This window comes from Salmo salar, chromosome 01 (genome assembly GCF_965601325.2).
Source record: "Salmo salar chromosome 01, fSalSal1, whole genome shotgun sequence".
Taxonomy (NCBI): domain Eukaryota; kingdom Metazoa; phylum Chordata; class Actinopteri; order Salmoniformes; family Salmonidae; genus Salmo; species Salmo salar.
In genome coordinates, this window is record NC_138291.1 from 154,721,993 (window position 1) to 154,740,971 (window position 18,979).

The 18,979-nt window shown below is 41.7% G+C and overlaps 1 protein-coding gene across 3 annotated transcripts; it reads right to left on the bottom strand.

Annotated features, from left to right (window-relative positions):
* Positions 1 to 4,159: 4,159 nt before the first annotated feature.
* LOC106566436 (crk-like protein) lies at positions 4,160 to 18,538 on the bottom strand. Of its 3 annotated transcripts, none has more exons than XM_014134491.3 (4): positions 18,151 to 18,538; positions 17,362 to 17,691; positions 13,469 to 13,937; positions 4,160 to 6,373 (listed from the first exon to the last, which is right to left on the bottom strand). In XM_014134491.3, exons 2-4 carry the CDS (start codon positions 17,670 to 17,672, stop codon positions 6,239 to 6,241), a joined length of 915 nt encoding a protein of 304 aa, XP_013989966.3. In that variant the 5' UTR covers positions 17,673 to 17,691; positions 18,151 to 18,538; the 3' UTR covers positions 4,160 to 6,238. The 3 variants fall into 3 exon arrangements, with proteins under 3 accessions (XP_013989966.3, XP_013989956.3, XP_013989947.3); XM_014134481.3 differs by having other exon boundaries at positions 18,077 to 18,538; XM_014134472.3 differs by having other exon boundaries at positions 17,362 to 18,538.
* Positions 18,539 to 18,979: the final 441 nt, after the last annotated feature.

An 18,979-nucleotide genomic window follows, 5' to 3' on the forward strand; every position in this document is an offset into this window, starting at 1 on the left:
CACTTTAATAATGTTCACATACTGTTTTACTCATTTCATATGTATATACTGTATTCTACTCTATTTTAATCAATGCACATCTGACATTGCTCGTCCTAATATTTATACATTTCTTAATTACATTATTTTACTTTGAGATTTGAATGTATTGTTGTGAATTGTTAGATACTACTGTACTGTTGGAGCAAGGAACACAATCACTTCGCCACACCTGCATTAACATCTGCTAAATAAGTGTATGTGACCAATGCAATTTGTTTTGATTTGATTTGAGAGAGTATGAGGGCAGAGGTGAGGAAAGGACATCAAAACATAGGCGAGATATACAACAAAGAGTTACCTTTCTTTGTTTGAAGGTGAATAAAGTGTTTCCTCTCTCTCTGTCTCTCTCTCCCACACACACAATAGCACGTACGAACGCACGCACGCACACAGTCCCACTAAGCCCAAACCAGATGGGATGGTGTATCACTGCAGTATGCTGTGGTAGCCATGCTGGTTAAGTGTGCCTTGAATTCTAAATAAATGTCACCAGCAAAGCAACCCACACCATAACACCTCCTCTTCCATGCTTTACGGTGGGAAATACACATGCAGAGATCATCCGTTCACCCAGACCGCATCTCACAAAGACATGGCGGTTGGAACCAAAAATCTCCAATTTGGACTCCAGACCAAAGGACAAATTTCCACCTGTCTAATGTCCTTTACTCTTGTTTCTTGGCCCAAGCAAGTCTCTTCTTCTTATTGGTGTCCTTTAGTACTGGTTTCTTTACAGCAATTCGACCATGAAGGCCTGATTCTCCTCTGAACAGTTGATGTTTAGATGTATCTGTTACTTGAACTCTATGAAGCATTTATCTGTTCTTGAAATTTTCCGTATTGACTGGCCTTCATGTCTTAAAGTAATGATGGACTGTCGTTTCTCTTTGCTTATTTGAGCTGTTCTTGACATACTATGGACTTGGTCTTTTACCAAATAGGGCTATCTTCTGTATACCACCCCTACCTTGTCACAACACAACTGATTGGCTCAAACGCATTAAGAAGGAAATAAATTCCACAAATTAACATTTAACAAGGCACACCTGTTAATTGAAATAAATTACAGGTGACTACCTCATGAAGCTGGTTGAGAGAATGCCAAGAGTGTGGAAAGCTGTCATCAAGGCAAAGGGTGGCTACTATGAAGAATCTCAAATATAAAACATATTTTGATTTGTTTAACACTTTTTTGATTACTGCATGATTCAAAATATGTGCTATTTCATAGTTGTGATGTCTTCACTATTATTCTACAATGTAGAAAATAGTACAATTAAAGAAAAACCCTTGAATGAGTAGGTGTTCTAAAACGTTTGACCGGTAGTGTACATACACACATGGACCTATGTGGACTGCCATACAGTTGCATCCTGCTCCACTATTGTAGAGGGGATAGAGCCTGTCCTCTCTTTCACAGCTCCCAGGGCAGCACTCATCACTATGGACTACACACTCCAACATGGCAGCCGCCAACAGTTAGCTGGAGGTTAGCTGGTAATGGATTGGAGAAAGGCCTGCATCAACCTGGTGCTTTACAGCCTGGGGAGGGGTTGACCATCAACCACAGCCTGATTCATTTAAGGAATTACCACAGAAGCCACTGCTATCAAAGTCCAAATGAATACATTGACTAAGCCTTTAATGACTCCAATTTAATGTGGCGGAGAGCCATACTGCTAAGGAGAGAGAGCAGAGAGGTGAGGCACTTTGTTTGGAAAGCTAAATAAAACAGACAGAACAATGATGCAGAACAGGACATTGAATATGTTTGCATGTGCACAGTAGTCTGTAGCTCATATCCCATTTAAGGTCTTATTCAGGATAAGTTGTTTACATGCACCCTTGATATCCCGCTCATGAGTATCCCTGTATCCATGAATAAACAGAATATTCCTAATTTAAATTAATACGGGTTAAATGAATAGAAACTGATATCTGGACACTGACTGTAGGCCTATAATCTCATATTAATTATGCATTTCTAGATGTGAAATTATAGAACAAATGTTAATTTTGTCTTGGGAACAGGAGTGGAGAAATATGATTTATTTCTTACAGCATCTCTTGAGAAAATGTGAATGTGCGTGTAACACTGTTATGCAAGCAGACAGTATTTCAACCACATAAAATATGCAAACAAGACAAACTGAAGTCTTATCAGAAATGTGTTTCATCGTTTTCTCAGCTTTTTATTTCCTTAAAACCGGGGAAACTGATGACATTTGGACATTTTGCACAGGAACAATCTTTCCATTATTTTGGTGTTATTGTGTTTTCTTGCAGGTCCCTAAATGAAACAGACAACTTTACCGGTGTAGATGAAAACAATATCGCTTATCACCCATGATATGCGAAACTGAGCATGTGCAGACCGCAAAGCAAAAAAACTGTAAACAGGATAAGCTGTTGACATGCCACAATAACCATTCTAAGATCAGCATATCCCAGACATCTTATCCTTGTTTCTCATAACCAGGACGCAAGCTTTTATGTGTTATTGTAAACGGGATATGATGTTTATATGCCTCAACTCAAAAACAGATGACTTGAGTATCCCGAATAATAAGGAGATATTGGTTTGCATGTAGACGTGATCATTGATGCTGAACAGGTCAATGATGCAGGTTGGCGTAGACTGCATTGGACTGTTTCAGCTTCTTGGTGGCAACGGCGAGAATGTGAAGTAGTCTACATGCACCTGCTTGGCTGGGGAGGGACAGCGGTTAGAGACCCATACATTTAAATGGGGGCCCATTCCTGTAAAAGGAAGGTGCAAAAGGGGAGGATGGGGGAGAGGCACACAGCTGCTTCGAATTTGGCGCAAAACAATACCCTCTTGTGGGTAATCACTTTCCCTGTGGTCCTGAGGTATGTGTATGCAGTTGTTAAATCTAGAACATAGTAGGCTTCTGTACCATTTGTTTCAGAAGTATATGGGCCCAGAGACAGTTACGTAATGGCCTTATTTATATCGCCGCCAGTGCAGTGACACTTTGTTTGCGAGACACCCGGCGGCAGTGGTAACCCCAGAGTTGGCCGCAGTCGAGCGCTCATATGCACCTGTTCTTGTGTATAATTGTGAGCATCTGTAGCCACCCAGTCTGCCTGGCGGCAGTGTCTGGAGATGTCATACGCCGAGCTCAAAGAGTAGACAATATCACTTACTACCTAGGCTGCTAGAAGCAGATGCTCTTCAATGTAGTATGGGTTTCTAGTTCAAGGAGTCAGCCACAGATAGGGAGAGATACCAGAAGAGTAGACATAGATACAGATGTCACCTCCAGTTGTACAATGTACTCCCCAAACACCTATATATTTATATATGTATTTATTAAGGATCCCTATTACTCTTCCTGGGGTCCAGCAAAATTAAGGCAGTTATACAATTCGGATGGCATGTGGCTTGTTGGACATTCTTCCCAAATAGCCTGGTCGAGGCTGGATGCCATCTGGTTTGCATACCAACAGGCCAGAGAACTCAAGCATTGCCCTCCATCCCATCTCCTTTCCCCTCCTCCAGCACAGACCACACTCTCTTCTTTCTCACCAAGAAGACCTCACAAATACCTGTCAAAATAGTTTGGAGAGTGTAAAACTAAGCTGGTATTAAATCAACTGAGCATTGCTTTCCCAAAGTGTACCCTATTCAACTGAAACCTTAAGATGGTTACATTTTATGTAGTAGACCTGCATGTGCGTATTAAATATATGCCTAGTTTCCTGAAACCAGTCACATGTCAAAAAAAGACTTTACCCCAATAAAACAGAGGAATACCTCATGTGAAAAGAGATTTAGACTAAACCTTGCCCTTGAAAAGTTTCTCTCTCTCTCTAGGTCAGCGCTGCGTGTGCAAGCTTTCTTTTATTAGCTCTTCATTAACATTCATTAATTGCTTCCTTTCTCCTGGGCACAGCCCCAATCAAAACTGGAACTGATAGAAATGAAGCCGAGATGGAGTGCAAATGTCCCCTGCTCCAGATACAGTCAGTTCTGCTGCAAAACATCCATCCACCTGCTCCCCTTTACCGAACACATTTCCCCCTGTCTGTTCTGAGCAGAAGAGACGTATTTGGGACACTCATTACCCTCATAGTAAAAAGAGGTCAGAGCAACTTAAAGAAGTAGACATACATTTTATTTACTTGTTCTGTACATAAAGGGCCATACCAGGACAGGTGTTAACCATGGGAAATATTAAGACATGTAAATGGTATAAGAAAATAAAAAGGCACAATTTTTTATTTTGAATTAAGACAACACGGAGGCACTCTAAAACATGAGGGAAAAAACAGTAATACTGTTAATGCCTTTACAAAGCACGTTGATAAAAAATATGTTTACCCAACTAAAACGTAAATTAAAATTGGTGTATTGCTTAATCAGAGGGTTTAATATGGAGGTTGCACAAGGAAAACCAAACTACATTTGAATGGATTGATTCCACAGATGCCATAAAAACAAGTCTAATTCATATTTTAATGAGGAAATTGTCAATGAGACAAAGCAGCATTTGACCTGGGAGAGGCCAAGAGGTCATGCACAGAGGCCACCAGCAGGCATTTTTTTCCCTTTAAAAAGTCACCTTCAGTCTAATTGTTTACAAGGTTATTAAAACAAATATTAAATGCTCAATTCAACAGTTGGCTAACAAAAAAACACTACAGTCAGGACATGATTGATAGTTGTACAATGGTATTACTCTACCCAATGAAAAAGCTCAGGGGGATTGATGGGCAAGCTCTAGGGAAGAGACAACAGGAAGGGTAAGTCTTCTTTACAGCAGAGATCTAATGAAGCACTTTATCAGCACACTCACACTAAGACCAGAGAGCAGGACAGCTCTGGCATCACAATGTCAGTCAGACATAACCAAAGACAACCAAGTTTTCTTCTCAGGTCCTGTGCTTGACAGTCAACACTGGCTAGAGATGAGAGTCAGGGGTGTAACCAATCACCACCTTAGGGAACCTGGGGAGGAAACAGGGAAGGATTGCTTGTACTAAAGTTGCATTTTTCAGTGAAAGGCATTGATGGGTTGTCATTGGCTGGCTGCAACCTTTGCCCACCTCCTGTGACCCATATCATTGGATGCATGAGGCATCCGTCTCATAGAAAAGCCCTTACCCCTCAACAGCATTTATAAGTCCTCTTACAACATTGGCTATAGCCTGGTCACAGTCATGCACTTATACTACGACAAATGCCTCGCTCAGCACTCCTGAATTTATGGCACAAATTAAACAAAATATGTCTTCACATATGGCCATTTCACATGTAGTCTGGGGAAAACATAAATAACGAAACTGTCAACTAGGTCTGTGTCACTGAGGCTATGGGCTATTCCACAAGGCAGAATCCATGTGGGCTTGAACTCCTGTCAACCTCTCCCTTGTCCTCCTGCCCAAGTCAGCTCAGCTTGTGTCAGACAAGAGAGACTGATCCACACACACACACACACACACACACACACACACACACACACACACACACACACACACACACACACACACACACACACACACACACACACACACACACACACACACACACACACACACACACACACACACACACACACACACACACACACACACGTCGCCCTCAACAAGTAATGGTCAATCTGTGTGTGTGTGTGTATGTGGCTAAGGTAACAACAGTGAATGATTGTTTGGAGAGAGACACAGTTAAGTGTCTGGTTCTATCCTCAGGCCCCACTTGGAGCCCTTCATGACTTTGCTCTCCTCAGTCAGTCCATGTGATGTTCAGTCACCTCTCTTCTTTTTCACATTAACCTCCTCCCATCCACAACACAAAACACAGTCCAAGCAAACTCTCAAAAAATCCCTAAGTATTCAAATGTAACCAAAGATCAAATAAAAAATGACCAGCTAAGACATGGCGTCATGGGAGCCATGGCAACACACACAACCAACCGATGGTCTGAAAATTAAAAGACAAAGGCAAAAAACACTGACGAGCCTGTAACCAGGTAGGGGATGGGGGAGTTTAGTTGAGTCTAGAGCTGTAAACAGTCAGAAAGCCGCACAATGGTTGGCGTGACGATAACAGAGACCGTTGTGGCACAGCCCCAAGCAGGCAAGCACATAACCATGGTGACACTGGCGGGCGGGGTGGAGACAGCCAGCAGGTTTGAGTGTCACTGTGGGGAGGGAGGGTTGGTTGGGGTCCAGGTCATTCACTCTCATCCGGATTCTGGGGGTCCATTATTTTGACATGGGTGAAGGGGAAGAGACCCCTCCGGCCATTCACCTCTCCCTCCCACTGACCGCTGATGTTCATCCTCGTCACTTTGACTATATCACCCACCTGAGGAGAAATGAAGGACGGTTGGAGTTAAGTTTTCCTGAATTCCAAAGACAAATTAGGGGGACAATTTAAGATAAGTGCTAAGAGCCTCCATCACACAAAGTACTGACTGAGACTCATTGATCTTGCCAACCCTCCATGGATTTGACACTGTAATGTGGTTGTGACAGGTCGAGCAGAAAGCCAAAACTTTGGTGCTTTGCGACACTGTGCGTGACCCCTATCTGCACAGACCATATGCTATTCACTCAGGATTAAATGTGGGAAGTTGCCATTGTTAAGAGGAAGATTAAAACCTGAACGTGGAGGGCAGGCTCTAGATGTAGCAGAAAGTAGGGATCAGAATGAGGCTTCAAGGACATTGAAGTCATATAGACTTGCCATCCATAATCATAATCCTCACCTCGCAGAGTGAAAGAACATTGATGTACTCAACATTTAATATAACTAATCGGACTACTTCGAAAGGATGACAAAGTGATGGGTGAATGGGTCCTGAAATAACCTCTCGGTAAAATCCAATGTAGACTGAGTGTACAGAAATTAGGAACACCTGCGCTTTCCATGACAGATTGACCAGGTGAATAGAGGTGAAAGCTATGATCTCTTATTGATGTCACTTGTTAAATCCACTTCAATAATGAAGGGGAGGAGAAAGGTTAAAGAATGATTTTTAAGCCTTGAGACAATTGAGACATGGATTGTGTATGTGTGGCATTCAGAGGGTGAATGGGCAAGACAAAAAATGTAAGTATATTTGAACAGAGTATGGTAGTAGGTGCCAGGCCCACCAGTTTGAGTGTGTCAAGAACTGCAAAGCTGCTGGGTTTTTCACACAATAGTTTCCCTTGTGTATCAAGAATGGTCCAACACCCAAAGGACATTGAGCTAACTTGACACAACTGTTGGAATCAGGGGGTGCAAGGGGGTGCAGGTCAACATTAGGAAGGTGTTCGTACACTGTGTGTATAGGCTACTTGCACTTCCTTTATATAAGAAATTATCCTGTTGTGTGGTGATACAATATTCTAAACTGGACATCTTGTGAACGGTCCTTGCAAATGTTCATATATTTTCAATAATCAAACATTAGGCTGGTAATAACTAGATTTCAGTAGCCGTCTCGGTTATGAAGGGGCTGGGTGGTGCGGTATATCACAGGGTATATTGGGGGAGGCAGGTAGCCTAGTGGTTAAAGTGTTGGGCCAGTAACCAAAAGGTTGCTGGATCGAATCCCTGAGCTGACAAGGTACAAATCTGTCGTTCTGCCCCCGAACAAGGCAGTTAACCCACTGTTCCCTGGTATGCTGTTGTAAATAATAATTTGTTCTTAACTGATTTGCCTAGTTAAATAAAAAATTCATTAAAAATATTTCTCCTTTCAGATGAAATTTTGTATAATGACTGAGGGTCCATTTCCTGAAACAGATGATCCCAAAATAGCCTGCTGCTAAATTGTAGGTTTTTGCTGTTGGCCATGACCTACTCTGAGTGACAGAGATAGTATTAGAGTGATTCCATTTGAATCACTATTTGACAGCACCCCTTTTGAATTTGAACAAAACCTTCCATACATATTTGCCCATTGTAGAAGTGCTCAGAAAATGACCTTTTGGACCTGAATGACAAAAAAATGTAAGGAGATAAATGTGCTCAAAGTTTTGCATACCCCACCATACCATGAGACGTTCATGTCTTCATTACTGGAAAATATAAAAACGGTTGAGCTAGATAGAATTTAAAAGCTTACAAACAGGGTTGTCAAATTGGAAAAACATTTTTTTTTACCTTAATGTCAATGATTTAAAAACGCTTTAACTCTGATTTTTTTCATATTATTGTATGTTGTAGCTAAGACCCTATTTTACGTCATTTAAGGTTGTGTTAAGGTCATGTTTAGTCTGTGTACTAAAATAGACATTTTAACTCTCAAATAGTACTACAAAGAAGGTTGGAGCCCACACATGAGAGAATGTTGACTTGAATGGGAATATGTTGTTTTAAATTATACTGTCAATCCTCCACAGGGAAACTATTGACAACATAGAAACATAAATAATAGAATAGACATGATCATTTAAGTTGACATTCGAATGTGGGTGGACCGGCGGTCATATTTGTGGTAGTAATTAGAAGTTAACTTCAATTAAAAATGTCAATGGTGTAGCAGCTAAATTGTAGTGGTATGAAGGGATACGTCCATTCTATTAATTGTATTTCTATGATTGAAATTATACCCACCCTGTATTCAAGAGCATGTCATGTCTCAACCGATGGCAGGCACAACACAAAAACCTCAGATGCGAAATAGGGTCAAAGCTATAAACATACGCAAATATGAAAAAAATTCTGTTGAGAATTGTTGTTAAACTTAAAAAATAATAATAATTGTTTGACACTGTTCGACACCTTTTTTCTCAATTACATTTGCTCACCTCCTGCGTCCCCTCACCTACTTTGAAAAAAGGTCAAAGGTAATCGAGGAGAGGAAACATGGACGAAAACGCGCTTGTATGAAATGAGACCCTCCTCCACTCACGTGTTATCAGGCAAATTACGTTTACAGGGGTGTATCCCAAAATAAATGTAAAGTGATAAAAACAAATTAAGTTAGTTGTGCAAGACATTTTGTAGATAAAACAATAAGTAGCACATTGTATATAGATTGTGTGTTGGCCTGTCTCACACAATCTTCTTTGTGCCAGACTGGGTTCAATTGCCTTCTGTTTAATTTTCTGTATTTATAAATATTGTTTGGATAACCTTATTTACTATTTAATATGTATTGATAAAATTATTATTATTTTTTTTTTTAATCGATGCGCACTGCAGAGAACACCAGAAGAACAACTAATCACTGAATTTTTGTAATGTTTGTTTGTGTCAATTAATCCCATAAGGGATGGGTTGCCAACTGGCGATTTGACACAAAAATAAAATTTCATTCATTCATTCATTCAATTGTTTTTAAACGTGTGCATGGCTTTCTAATTCAGCTGATTCAAAGGGGGTGTTGCAGATATCAAAACTCTTCCGCGGTAGGATACACTTGTGCTTCCTCGCCAAAATGAATGCTATCGAGTAGGGGAGGACCGTCTTTGTTTGCCTACTAATGAATCAACACACTCCTCCACCCCTTGGTCACTTGTTGGTTTCCAGGTCACAGAGGAGAGAGGACACTAAAGGGCTCTGATTTAAGCAGTGGATCAGCCACTGAACTCTCTAGTCTTTGTGGGTCAAAAGGTCAAAGTACTTCTGGGACACTAGACAGTTCATATAAATCAGACCTCCTAAGAACAACTTTCGATAGAGTGCCAGCAACTCCATGAAAACGTGTCAGAGATATATTGCTAGTAGTGCTATTAGCCTTGGTTAAAGGCAAGTTTCTGCTAGACTAATAGGTGGCCTACATATCCATGTCTACAAAGCTTTTAAGTGAGTAGGTGAATGACCATGAAGGAGCACATGACTACAGAAGATCTAGAGGGCTACTTCTTCTCAAAGCTTAGTCAGGCTTGAGGAGTGGGTGTATGAAGAGTGGGAGTAACTTTTCAGCAACAGCATGGGGAAGTCCCTAACAGACTTTTACCCACCAGAAGCCTGCTGTAGAAACACAGATGCCCCATTGACTAGAATCTCTAACTGAAGCCTTGTTCACACTGCAGGCCTTAATTCTCAAATCGGCTTTGTTTTTCAAATCCGTTTTGGAATACTGACTGTCCAAACAGCAAGTTACAAGTAACCAACTAGGATTTGTGTGCGTTCTGACAGCAGTTATTTGCTGACATTGCTATGCTAGTTGTCATAGTAATGACAGGTGTGTGCGCAGTGGTGTAAGCTGATGGTGGTGGTGGTGCCTGTGCTTCCCATCACTCAGAAAGCAAACTAAGGTGACAATGCCTGCCATGGACGTTTCCCCAGTTGCTTTGAATGTTCAAAATCATAGTGTAAGAACACTTAAAGCATCAAAGGATAAAATTATTTGATTTGATCCAACTTTCAAAACAAGTCATTTTTGGCTAACCACAGCAGTCAACTAGCTAGCCATTTAGCATTCTAGCACATTCACTAATTTGCTAACAATTAATAAGCTACTCAGTTCTGACTAGAACATATGGTAGCTGAGTAGCTAGCAAGCAACAACATATGCCAAATAACAGTCTAAAACCACTTGCGGGCAAATAAATCAGATTTGACCAGTCAGATAAGTCACATGGCCAGGAATCACATTTGTATCTAATTTCAAACCACCTACAAAAGGTGGTTTGAAATGTGGCTTAAAATATCTGAATCAATGTGCTTTTTGGCTGTTCAGACTGGAGCTAAAATAAATTCCAATCAGATATGCATTTTTTGTTGGTCATTTCAAACTGCCAATGTGAACAAGGCTTAAATGAGAGAGGGTTTACAATAGTGTAGGGGTCTAGTACTCTGAAGCCCCCCCCCCAGTTTCCATGATTAAGTCAGATTTGACTTAAACCAAGGTGGTGAAGGCTACAGTAATATTAACTGACAAAAATGTGGCTGTGTTCTGGGGTATGCTGGTAATCCAAGGCATTAGTCAGCCTTGCTCTAGTTTGTGAAAGAGGTGGTGCTATTCACACAACCCCAGACTTTCTTTCTGACAGATGGAAATGTGAAGCGCTAAGCTGCCGTCTGCTCTGGTGGATACATGATGAGAACAAACTGATCTGATGCACAAAACACGTCCCCTCTGATTCATGAATCAATCTCAGGATTTCTCTCTCTTGCACCCGCTCTCTAGTCTCGAAATTCCGACCCTCGGCAACACAGTGACTGGTTTCAATGATGGACTCTTTTGGCATAGAGGAATTACGTCACTGCCTACGTTGATAAGGGAAAAAGATTGAAGCAGACATGCAAGAATGTCACGATTCAAAACCAAAGTTTGCTGGCAAAACCTTGCAGTGGGTTTAGTTAAGGTAGTTGATGCAAACTAGCCACTTGCAAAATGCACTCATTAAAAATAACCTCCGTGATCTCCAGCTTGTTACCTACCATTTTGTATTTTATTCAAAACAGACAAAGTAGTGAAGTAGGCAGTGACGTGGCTCCTCCATGCCAGCGGCCATCAACTAGACTCAGCTACGGGCCATTTTTTTTCTTGAGAGGATGGTCGGTGGGACAGAACATAAGTATATATCATTTGTACTCAAGAATCCCAAACAGATACGGTATTTGCGAAAAACAATCATTGCAAACCTTGATTAAATTGGTACACAATGACATATGTCTATTTACTTATGAGTGGAAATACTTTGAGATGAATTCCTAATGATTTGACAGTCTTGTCCAAAAATCAAAATATAAAAAAACCTTTGGGAGCCCAAATAAAAATTGCCCACGGGACGAATTTGGCTTGCGGGCTACCAGTTGACAATCCCTGCCCCAATGCCAAAAGAGTCCATCATTGAAACCAGACCCTAGTGACTGTGTTGCCTAGGGTCGGGTTTTCGATACTACCCTCTGTCAGAGCGAGAGGTCTACAGAGAATAAAGCCTGAATTTACTTCAATGCTTAAACCACTGACCAAAGGTGAAGGTCTTGTAGTGTTGTTTGATACCCACTTGGCACGTCAGCAGCCTTAACCCCTGAAGGACAGGCACCCCATGGGGAGGCTATCTTTGGGACAGCGGGAGCCCCTGGAGGCTGAGCTTAACAAATAGAGATGAGTCCAGAGAGCTGAGACACCTGCCGCCACTGATTACTCAGCATTTCTACTCCACAGAAAGCTGACTACTTTTGTACTTCCTCTCGAAAAATCAACTGATACCACTGGCCAGGAGAAGGCGAGGAGGAGGAAAAAAGACTAGCTATTTATTTAACCTTTATTTAACTAGGCAAGTCAGTTAAGAACAAATTCTTATTTACAATGACGGCCTACCCTGACCAAACCCAGACCCCGCTGGGCCAATTGTGTGCCGCCCTATGGGACTCCCAATCACGGCCGGTTGCGATTCAGCCTGGAATCAAACCAGGGTCTGTAGTGACGCCACTAGCACTGAGATGCAGTGCCTTAGACCGCTGCGCCACTTGGGAGACCAAAAGCTGCAAGACAGTTCTGATGCAGCAAGCATATTCTGTCGTCACCTCAACTGTCTTTAAATGACTTGATCCATAATATTTTGGCACAATGGCTGCGTTTACACAGGCAGCCCAATTCTTATCTTTTTTTATGTAATTGGTCTTTTGACCAATCAGATCAGCTCTGAAAAAGATTTGATGTGAAAAGATGTGATGCGATTCGCCAAAAGACCAATTAGTGGAATAAATATCAGAATTGGGCTGCCAGTGTAGACTTACCGCATTCAGAACCTAACTGCTTTAGCGCCTATTGACAATAGTATCTTCTTGCTTGCTTTAAACATTAACACGCATCGCTTGCGGTACGGTTTTGGAAACATAAAGAATGTATCTTTCATATCAGAAAAAAACGTTCAATTACTACACACCTTTACAGGGTTAGGGTTTCCATATTTCCATGTCACAGTGCTTGTTTGTGTAAAACAGACAGGAGACAGAGTGGACTACCTGCGCTAATTAGCTATCTGCATCTAAGAACACCTGTGTGTAAACGGAAGATGGACGCCTTAAACGAGTTGTCACTGAAAAATACTGTTGGCTGCAACTGAGTTAAAATGGGTTAAAACAGTGTACAGTTAGTGTGTATTTGACATTTGTTAAACTATTTTGATGTGATATGAAAGCAGAGGGATTTATGTTTCTAGAACCGTACCACAATTAAGAATTGATTCACGTTTAGATGGAGTATTTGGTTGTTTTGGTATCCATAGCAAATCGCCTTCAAACAGAACATGTAAGGTCCTTGGACTATAAGGAGTAACGTTGGGCTCCTTTAGTCCATTATTGGGCCTAGTGTAGCTAATGGGTACTGTGGCTGCAGGCTTAAGTTCCTGACAAACTACAACACAACTTTCACATTACCAGCTCATTAAATCTAATGAAATGTACACAATCTAGTAAACTACGAGCATAGAGGACAACTGGGAGCATTTAGGCATCGAGGCCTCCCTTCACAAAGCCATGCTGGGACAGAAAGTGAGGGACTCCTACCTCTAGAGCCAGGGCCGTCTTGTCATAGGCACAGGGCACTCGTTTCTGGATGGCCTTAGCCATGACTGGCCCGTTCTGCATGGAGGGCAGGGGGGTGATGACCGCTCCGGGGGTGCCAGGGGGAAGGGGCGAGGGGGTCTGAGGCTGAGCGTAAGCGTGGGCCGGCTCGGGGATGCCATAGCTGTTGGAGTTGCGGGAGCCGTGAAGAGGCTGGCCAGGTTGAGGGGAGGGTCGCACCAGCTTCTCCACATAGGGCACAGGGATCATGCCCATGCGGCCCTCCTTGCTCTTGGCACTCCACCACTGCTCTTCAGGCTTCTCCAGGATGATCAGGATCTCCCCCTTCTTAAAGGGCAGGTCCTCAGCATCGCTGCCCGTGAAGTCGTACAGAGTCCGCACATACTCCAGGTTGTCTTCTGGGCCGCCCATCGTCTGAATGGGGCTGGTGCCTATAGCTGTGTTTGGGTACCTAGGGAGGAAAAGGGCCGGAGGAGGGGGAGCATAAAAAACAGATTAACATGTACAGTGAATTAAAATATAAATGCAACATGTAAAGTGTTGGTCCCATGTTTCATGAGCTGGAATAAAAAAAATCCCAGAAATGTTCCATATGCACAAAAAGCTAATCTCTAAAATGTTGTGCACAAATTTGTTTACATCCCTGTTAGTGAGAATCTCTCTTTTGCCAAGATAATCCATCCACCTGACAGGTGTGGCATATCAAGAAGTCAATTAAACAGCATGCTCATTACACAGGTGCACCTTGTGCTGGGGACAATAAAAGGCCACTAAAATGTGCACACAACACAATGCCACAGATGTCTCAAGTTGAAAGAGCATGCAAATGATATGCTGACTGCAGGAATGTCCACCAGAACTGTTGCCAGAGAATTGAATGTTCCTTTCTCTACCATAAGCCGCCTACAAAGTTGTTTTAGAGGATTTGGCAGCACGTCCAACCGGTGTCACAACCGCAGACCAAGTGTATGGTGTCGTGAGGGCAAGCGGTTTGCTGATGTCAACGTTGTGAACACAGTGCCCCATGGTGGCGGTGGTGTTATGGTATGGGCAGGCATAAACTACGGACAATGAACACAATTGCATTTTATTGATGGCAATTTGAATGAACAGAGATACCGTGACGAGATCCTGAGGCCCATTGTCGTGCCATCATCTCATGTTTTAGCATGATAATACACTGCCCCATATCGCAAGGATCTGTTCACAATTCCTGGAAGCTGAACATTTCACAGTTCTTCCATGGCCTGCATACTCACCAGACATGTCACCCATTGAGCATGTTTGGGATGCTGGATCGACGTGTACGACAGCATGTTCCAGTTCCCACCAATATGCAGCAACTTTGCACAGCCATTGAAGAGGAGTGGGACAACATTCCAGAGGCCACAATCAACAGCCTGATGCGAAGGAGATGTGTCGCACTACATGAGGAAAATGGTGGTCACACCAGATACTAACTGGTTTTCTGATCCACGCCCCTAACTTTTTTTTAAGGTATTTGTGACCAACAGATGCATATCCGTTTTTCCAGTCCACAGGTTAGGGCCTAATTTATTTAAATTGACTGATTTCCTTATACAAACTAACTCAGTAAAATCTTTGAAATTGTTTCTTGTTGCATTTATACACACACACACTCACACATATATATATATATATATATATACATACAGACACATATATATATATATATATATATACACAGACATATGTACATATATATACACAGACATATGTACATATATATACATATACACAGACATATGTACATATATATACATATACACAGACATATGTATATGTATATATACTATATATATATGTATATATACATATACACAGACATATGTATATGTATATGTATATATATATCCATATATACGTATATATACATATACACAGACATATGTATATGTATATGTATATATATATATATATATATATATATACATATATGTATATATACATATATATATATATATCTATCCCCCATATGTATATGTATATATACATATACACAGACATATATATATATATATACATATACACAGACATATGTGTGTATATATATATATATATATACACACAGACATATGTGTGTATATATATATATATACACACACATATACATACAAAAATGTTTGTGGACACCCCTTCAAATTAGTGGATTTGGCTATTTCAGCCACACCAGTTGTGGACAGGTAAATAAAAATCGAGCACACAGCCAGGCAATCTCCATAGACAAACATTGTTAGTAGAATGACCTTACTGAAAAGCTCAGTGACTTTCAACCTGGCACCACCATAGGATACCACCTTTCGAACAAGTCAGTTCGCAAAATTTCTGCCCTGCTAGAGCTGCCCCGGTCAACTGCTAGAGCTGCCCCAGGGATATAAGTGCTGTTATTGTAAAGTGGAATATCTAGGATCAACAATGGCTCAGACACAAAGTGGTAGGCCACACAAGCTCACAGAACAGGACCACCGAGTGCTGAAGCACGTAGCGTATAAAATTCTTCTGTCCTCGGTTGCAACACTCACTACAGAGTTCCAAACTGCCCCTGGAAGCAACGTCAGCACAAGAACTGTTCGTCTGGAGCTTCATGAAATGGGTTTCCATGGCCGAGTAGCCGCCAAGCGACGACTGGAGTGGTGTAAAGATCGCCACCATTGGACTCTGGAGCAGTGGAAACACGTTCTCTGGAGTGATGACTCACGTTTCACAGACAGACAAATCTGGGTTTGGCGGATGCCAGCAGAACCGTACCTGCCCGAATGCATAGTGCCAACTTTAAAGTTTGGTGGAGGGGGAATAATGGTCTGGGGGCTGTTTTCATGGTTTGGGCTAGGCCCCTTAGTTCCAGTGAAGGAAAATCTTAACATTACAGCATACAATTACATTCTAGACGATTCTGTGCTTTCAACTTTGTGGAAGGCGCTTTCCTGTTTCAGCATGACATTGCCCAAATGCACAAATGGTTTGTTGAGATCGGTGTGTAAGAACTTGACTGGCCTGGACAGCGCATTGACCTCAACCCCATCGAACACCTTTGGGATGAATTGGAATGCTGACTACGAGACAGGCCTAATTGCCCAACATCAGTGCCCGACCTCACTTATGCTTGTGGCTGAATGGAAGCAAGTCCCTGCAGCAATATTCCAACATCTAGTGGAAAGCCTTCCCAGAAGAATGGAGGCTGTTATAGCAGCAAAGGGGGACCAACTTCATATTAATGCCAATGATTTTGAAATAAGATGTTCGACTAGAAGCAGGTGTCCACATACTTTGTCATGAAGTGTATTTTTGTTCAGTATTGATTATCACACGACTTTTTCAATATAATATGAACACAAGTTTTACTGCTGAAATACTGAAATCATCATCTGACTAGATCAGTATTTCAGTTTTTGCCTTAGCACTACACAGTTGATTCAAATAATTAACTCATGATCAAACTTTGATTATTTGAGTCAGTTGTGTAGTGCTAGGGCAAAAAAACTAAACGTGCACCCCTTGGGGTCCGCAGGACAGAGTTTGGGAAACGCTGGACTAGATCAAAGTATATGCATTCCTCTCCTCAAATGAAATGAAACATATAAATAACTCAAACTGGTGGAAGACAGTAGCCCTAGCCGGACAAGAACTATGCAAGTCATTGTTAAACCTGTCATTACATGCAGTCACTACTCAATAAGTAGAAGACTGGTAATGTTTATGATTGACATGGTATACAACCCTCAGACTCAGTTTCTGAGAGGTCCATCACATAGCAGGTAGTGTCAAATCATTGGAATTTTAAAGATCTTGAAAAAGTGAGGCCTAAATAAGCGCTTTTAATGTGGCCGCAGGAGCAGCCTCTGGCAGTTCCTTACCTGGGGGCAGGTTCTATCAGTGTAGTCGTATCCAGGTAGTGGATTTTATAGAACTCCAAAAGTGCTGGGAGGTGCTCGAATTCTTGATCGCCGATTTTGAACCTCATGCTTGGCAAGGAGTTGATGATATAGTGGGAAACTTTGGAATTTTCAGATACTGACAGCACATAGTCGCCAGGGCAGGTCGAGGAATCCCGAACCAAAAACATGCCATGCCTCTGTCCTTGTAATCTATTCTGCGCCTCCTGTCTCGACACCGGCCCAAAATACCAACTGGACCGGTCCGATGGATCGAACCGTGCAGATGACATATTTGATCAAAATTAACTTCTATAAACAAAATAGAAATAACAAATATTAGTTTAAAACAATAAATAAACAAAAACACAAAGTTAACTAAATAAGCTGGATAACGATTTTGACAACGTGATTGTGAAGATCCAGGGAAGGGTAATCAGCCGCCCTAAAGCGCTCAAATTGATTTTCAAGTCGAAGGCTGCAGGCTTCAGTTAGTTAAATGCAATACAAACGTTTCAGAGACAGGCTGCGAATAGCTTGAGACAACTCTGAAGCGTAACGGTTATTCGTTTGTCAATGACAAATGCCAGTTCTCAATGTCTAAAAGTAGAAGCTATACATATACAGAATGCCTGACTGCAACAATGATCAATCAAGGTTCCTCTTTAAGTTCCGTCTTCCGAAAAAGCAAACATACATCTCTATCTCATGAAACAATATAATGTATCTCCAGTCCCTGTCAGTAAATGAGAACGGAAAAGGTCGCCTCACTACTTGATTAAACGAGTCTCCATGTCGATACAATGTTGCAAATTGCTGTGCGCCCGAGCCCAAATTGTTACTTTGTATCTTCTTGGTCGAACTGTAAGGCACGAAATATATATGTTCAATTCTTTTCTTGAGTCCCGACAGACTTTTGAGGCAGTAACAAAAATGGCGGCCTGCAACACGTCTCCACACAAAATGAAATCACAAGAGTGTCTCGGATCCCATGCATGCATGTAGAGTCCCAAAACAGTAGAACTACTTGAGTATATTTCTGTCCTCTGCTTTTTTCCAATAATAAGGTCTCACTAGTATTTTTATTTCCCTTGTTTATACTCGGCTCCACACCTCCAACCTGATTGAGTCCGAGACCAAAAAAATGGCGGATAGAGGGCGGGTCTGCGCGCTCCCAGTCTATCTGCACGTCACTGTCGCCTCGAGCGAGTGCTCCACCCCGGCGCGACAAAAAAAAACATTGTGGGTTTCTGAGAAGAAGAAAACAATCACTATAGCTGTCTATATGAAATAGATGTCTATCTGAAACGACACAGTGGATTTTATTATTAGTTGGCCGAGGCTTATCTAATTGCTTGAAAATCCCCACTGATAATGAGTGGAGGTAAAAACAGGTTCTTAGCCTGCATCCAATCATGTGGACAACATAGGAGGACCATAGGAAGACCTTGATGGTGGACCTTTGTACAAATGTATAGTTTTCAAATGGGCTTTGATTCAGAATGCAACTTGTGGTTCTAGTCAACATTTCTAGACATAGGGGCATAGCTGCTGGAACTGCAGCACCCGTGAAGAAATCCCAATTATAAAACAAATGTTA

Excerpts from the sequence above, each read along its gene's own strand:
- LOC106566436 (XM_014134491.3), bottom strand. The coding sequence starts at position 17,672 with ATGTCATCTGCACGGTTCGATCCATCGGACCGGTCCAGTTGGTATTTT. Across the intron at positions 13,938-17,361 it reads CTGATAGAACCTGCCCCCAG|GTACCCAAACACAGCTATAG; the intron begins GTAAGGAACTGC and ends TTTCCTCCCTAG. Across the intron at positions 6,374-13,468 it reads AGACGGCCCTGGCTCTAGAG|GTGGGTGATATAGTCAAAGT; the intron begins GTAGGAGTCCCT and ends ATTTCTCCTCAG.